Source organism: Pieris rapae, chromosome 12 (assembly GCF_905147795.1).
Source record: "Pieris rapae chromosome 12, ilPieRapa1.1, whole genome shotgun sequence".
Classification (NCBI taxonomy): Eukaryota; Metazoa; Arthropoda; class Insecta; order Lepidoptera; family Pieridae; genus Pieris; species Pieris rapae.
In genome coordinates, this window is record NC_059520.1 from 10,345,563 (window position 1) to 10,348,566 (window position 3,004).

General features: G+C 38.9%; 1 protein-coding gene across 1 annotated transcript; it reads right to left on the reverse strand.

Annotated features, from left to right (window-relative positions):
• Window positions 1-799: 799 nt before the first annotated feature.
• LOC111001344 (cytochrome b-c1 complex subunit Rieske, mitochondrial) lies at window positions 800-2,629 on the reverse strand. The gene is made up of 3 exons (XM_022271219.2): window positions 2,314-2,629; window positions 2,097-2,240; window positions 800-1,358 (listed from the first exon to the last, which is right to left on the reverse strand). The coding sequence occupies exons 1-3, from the start codon at window positions 2,516-2,518 to the stop codon at window positions 892-894; spliced, it is 816 nt and encodes a 271-aa protein (XP_022126911.1). The 5' UTR covers window positions 2,519-2,629; the 3' UTR covers window positions 800-891.
• Between the last annotated feature and the right edge of the window lie 375 nt (window positions 2,630-3,004).

Here is a 3,004-nt window from a genome sequence, read left to right on the forward strand (position 1 = left end):
TTTTTCATTTTTTAATTCTTCCAATCTTGTTCCTTCTTTCGATCCGAGGAAAGACTGTAGACTGTTGGTGGTAGATGTTAAGTTGTTTCTCCTTAAATTCATTGTTAACTAAAATGGGATATTATATGTAATTCTAAGATAACTGTTTGCAGCCGTTAGTTGGTTTTCTGTACGGCCGCAGCTAAACCCGCGTGTCTGTGCTTGTAGTGTAGGGCTCGGGACTAGCACGCGAAAGAACACACTGACCGAAAACAAGTGACGAATAATTAAACACAAATAAAAAAACCCTGTTTCGTTCGATAGAAGCACATCCCACATGGGTTGATTGATCTCAAAATACTAATATTAACTGATTTTTTAAATTTCAAATATTTCTTAAAATTCAAAATATCGACTAATATTTTCAATGCGGACGTGGAGCCGTTTGTTTCATACACAAGTCAGAACTTGCCTCAACACAAAACTCTTATATAAGCCACCAATACATTCGTTTCTGCAACGCGGCTGTGGCACTCAACTAAACTTAACTTAAAAGTAAATTAAGTGATACAATTGGCATGAATGAAAAAACAACACAATTATAGATGAGTAGAAAGATCATATTATGTGTACATACTTAAAAATATAACAGTTTGTTCAAAAAACTGTTATATTTTTTCAGATGACGGATTTGCTGTTGGTTATTAATTCGGAATTTAGCATGTAAGTAGTTGCTAGTGGCTAGTCTAAATTTAGTTAGATAGATGACGAAAAACGCATTCGACTTCGGGTCCACGAGTTCAAAAAGGAAACAATAGAATTAAATAGGATTTATATTTATCGATCAATCGTTTCTATACAATAACACAGGGCTTAAATAAATAAGTATTGGGTTAGAAGGAGGAGCCGGGCTCAGCCGACCACCAGGATGCCGTCCTCGGCGAAGGTGTGCGGCGGCACTTCCAGGTTCAGCGGCGCAGGCCCTTTGCGGATGCGGCCCGACGCGTCGTAATGCGATCCGTGGCAGGGGCAGTAGTAGCCGCCGAAGTCCCCGGCGTTGGCGATCGGCACGCAGCCCAGGTGCGTGCACACGCCCAGCACGACGAGCCACTCCGGCTGCTGCGCGCGCGCGTCGTCGGGCTGCGGGTCGCGCAGCACCTCCAGAGGCACCGCCTTCTCGACGGCGATCTCCTTGGCCGTGCGGTGACGAATGAACAGAGGCTTTCCGCGCCACTTGAACGTCACCGACTTTCCCTCGGGGATCTCTGCAAGCTTGATCTCGATCTTGGCCAGCGCCAGCACATCGGCGGCGGCCGCCATCGACGACACGAACTGAGTCACCACCGACTTGGCGGCGTACGCGCCCGCCATACTGCCCGCTGCACAGATAATGGAATGTTCATTTAATTCAATTATAATAAAGTAAAAACAACAACAATTGTGGGTATTTAACCTCGCTGCTTTATTTTTAGTCTTATTTGGTACAAGAGCATATCTACACTTCTTGTATGGTCTACGCTCAGGCTTTAAAAACGTATTAATTATGAATTTATGGTATTTTATTAATAATATTGTTTAAAGTTATCATTATAAATAACTAAATTCAATCTACTGATAATAATATTAATATATGAAAGATTGATATAATTCCTCCTCGTGTGATCTAGTTTTCATTTTCCTCTTTTTACGCTGAATTGTACAATAATTTACATACACTTAGTTGATTTACTTTAATAAAAAAGATAGAAGCATCTTTTTTTATCTTTATTTTTTTGTTAAAATAAAAATATTCATTATTATGCTACTGTAAATTAAGGATCAAAAGTCGAAAATGGAAATTCATATTTGTCTCAAACTCAAAATAACATTCATGTCGGTAAATAAGCACACTTATGAAAGTCAACAGAAAAGATGTTAAATTGATTCCATATTTTCATTTACTATCAGCTTGCAAGGCATAGAGCGGGGAATATCTTAAGCACTAAACGATTTAGATGTGCACTATTAAATTTAATAAGCATACAAGGTCTTCAAATTTTAGAACATATCTCAGAATAAAATGAAAATCTATAAGTTAATGAATAGTTGACCAGGTTAAATAATTGTTGTTAACTTACCACCAGCAATGAGGTATGTAAAGGAACTACGGCCATCTGTATGTTCCTCAGATTTAACAGTTGGGTCCAGGGTGTCTTTGCGACGGTACGCAGAGAAATCGGGGACTGCAACATCCGAGTGGGCATATCGGACTTGAGTTGGTGCTGTAAGAAGTATTACCATGACATGTTATGTAACAAAATCCTAATAACTAAATCATCTTGCGCTTGCTCTTACATTGTGAACTATGTCTAACTTTCAAGCCCTGAATTGGTAACGAGCCGTGGAGTGACTGCACTGTCGAGGTGTAAGGCAGGGATTGCGAGACCAGCTTGTCTACAGGAGTGGCGACGGCCGACACAGGTTTGAGCCCATTGGAAATCACACTAGATGAAGCTTTAAAATACGGAGCTAGATGCCCCGCTCGTACAACGGAAGTCATTTTAAACGCGAAGATAATCTGATATTCAATTAAAATATATTAATAATTGAATTGCGTTATCCTGTCGAAAATTATAAGACTCAGTTGCACAGACTAAAAGATACGAAGTCCACAGAATAGTATAAAGATGTAGGACCACAGTACAGAATATAGACAATTACAGTATCAAATTTATACAGAAAATATTGCGTCCAAGGCCAAAGTAAAATCAGTTTTGACAGATCGCCGACCGACTATATTCCACAGACAGGTTGCAACTTGCAAGCAGAAAGATCTTTACCAACTAATGTGAGTTTATGGGAGTTTATACTTTTATTGTACAGAAATAAAATATTTGAAAAAATGTGAGCCGTCTCGGGACGCCTGGCAGATGTGAAACATCGATATTATTTTTAAAAGTAATATGCAGAAAAGAACAGACTGTGATAGGAAATAAATATGTTATAATGATAAAATAAAATATTACGATTTTTTTCCAGATAACGA

Coding starts and splice junctions, on each gene's coding strand:
- LOC111001344 (XM_022271219.2), bottom strand. CDS start 2,518: ATGACTTCCGTTGTACGAGCGGGGCATCTAGCTCCGTATTTTAAAGCT. Junction 2,241..2,313: donor AGTTAGACATAGTTCACAAT/GTAAGAGCAAGC, acceptor TACTTCTTACAG/CACCAACTCAAGTCCGATAT. Junction 1,359..2,096: donor TACATACCTCATTGCTGGTG/GTAAGTTAACAA, acceptor TTATCTGTGCAG/CGGGCAGTATGGCGGGCGCG.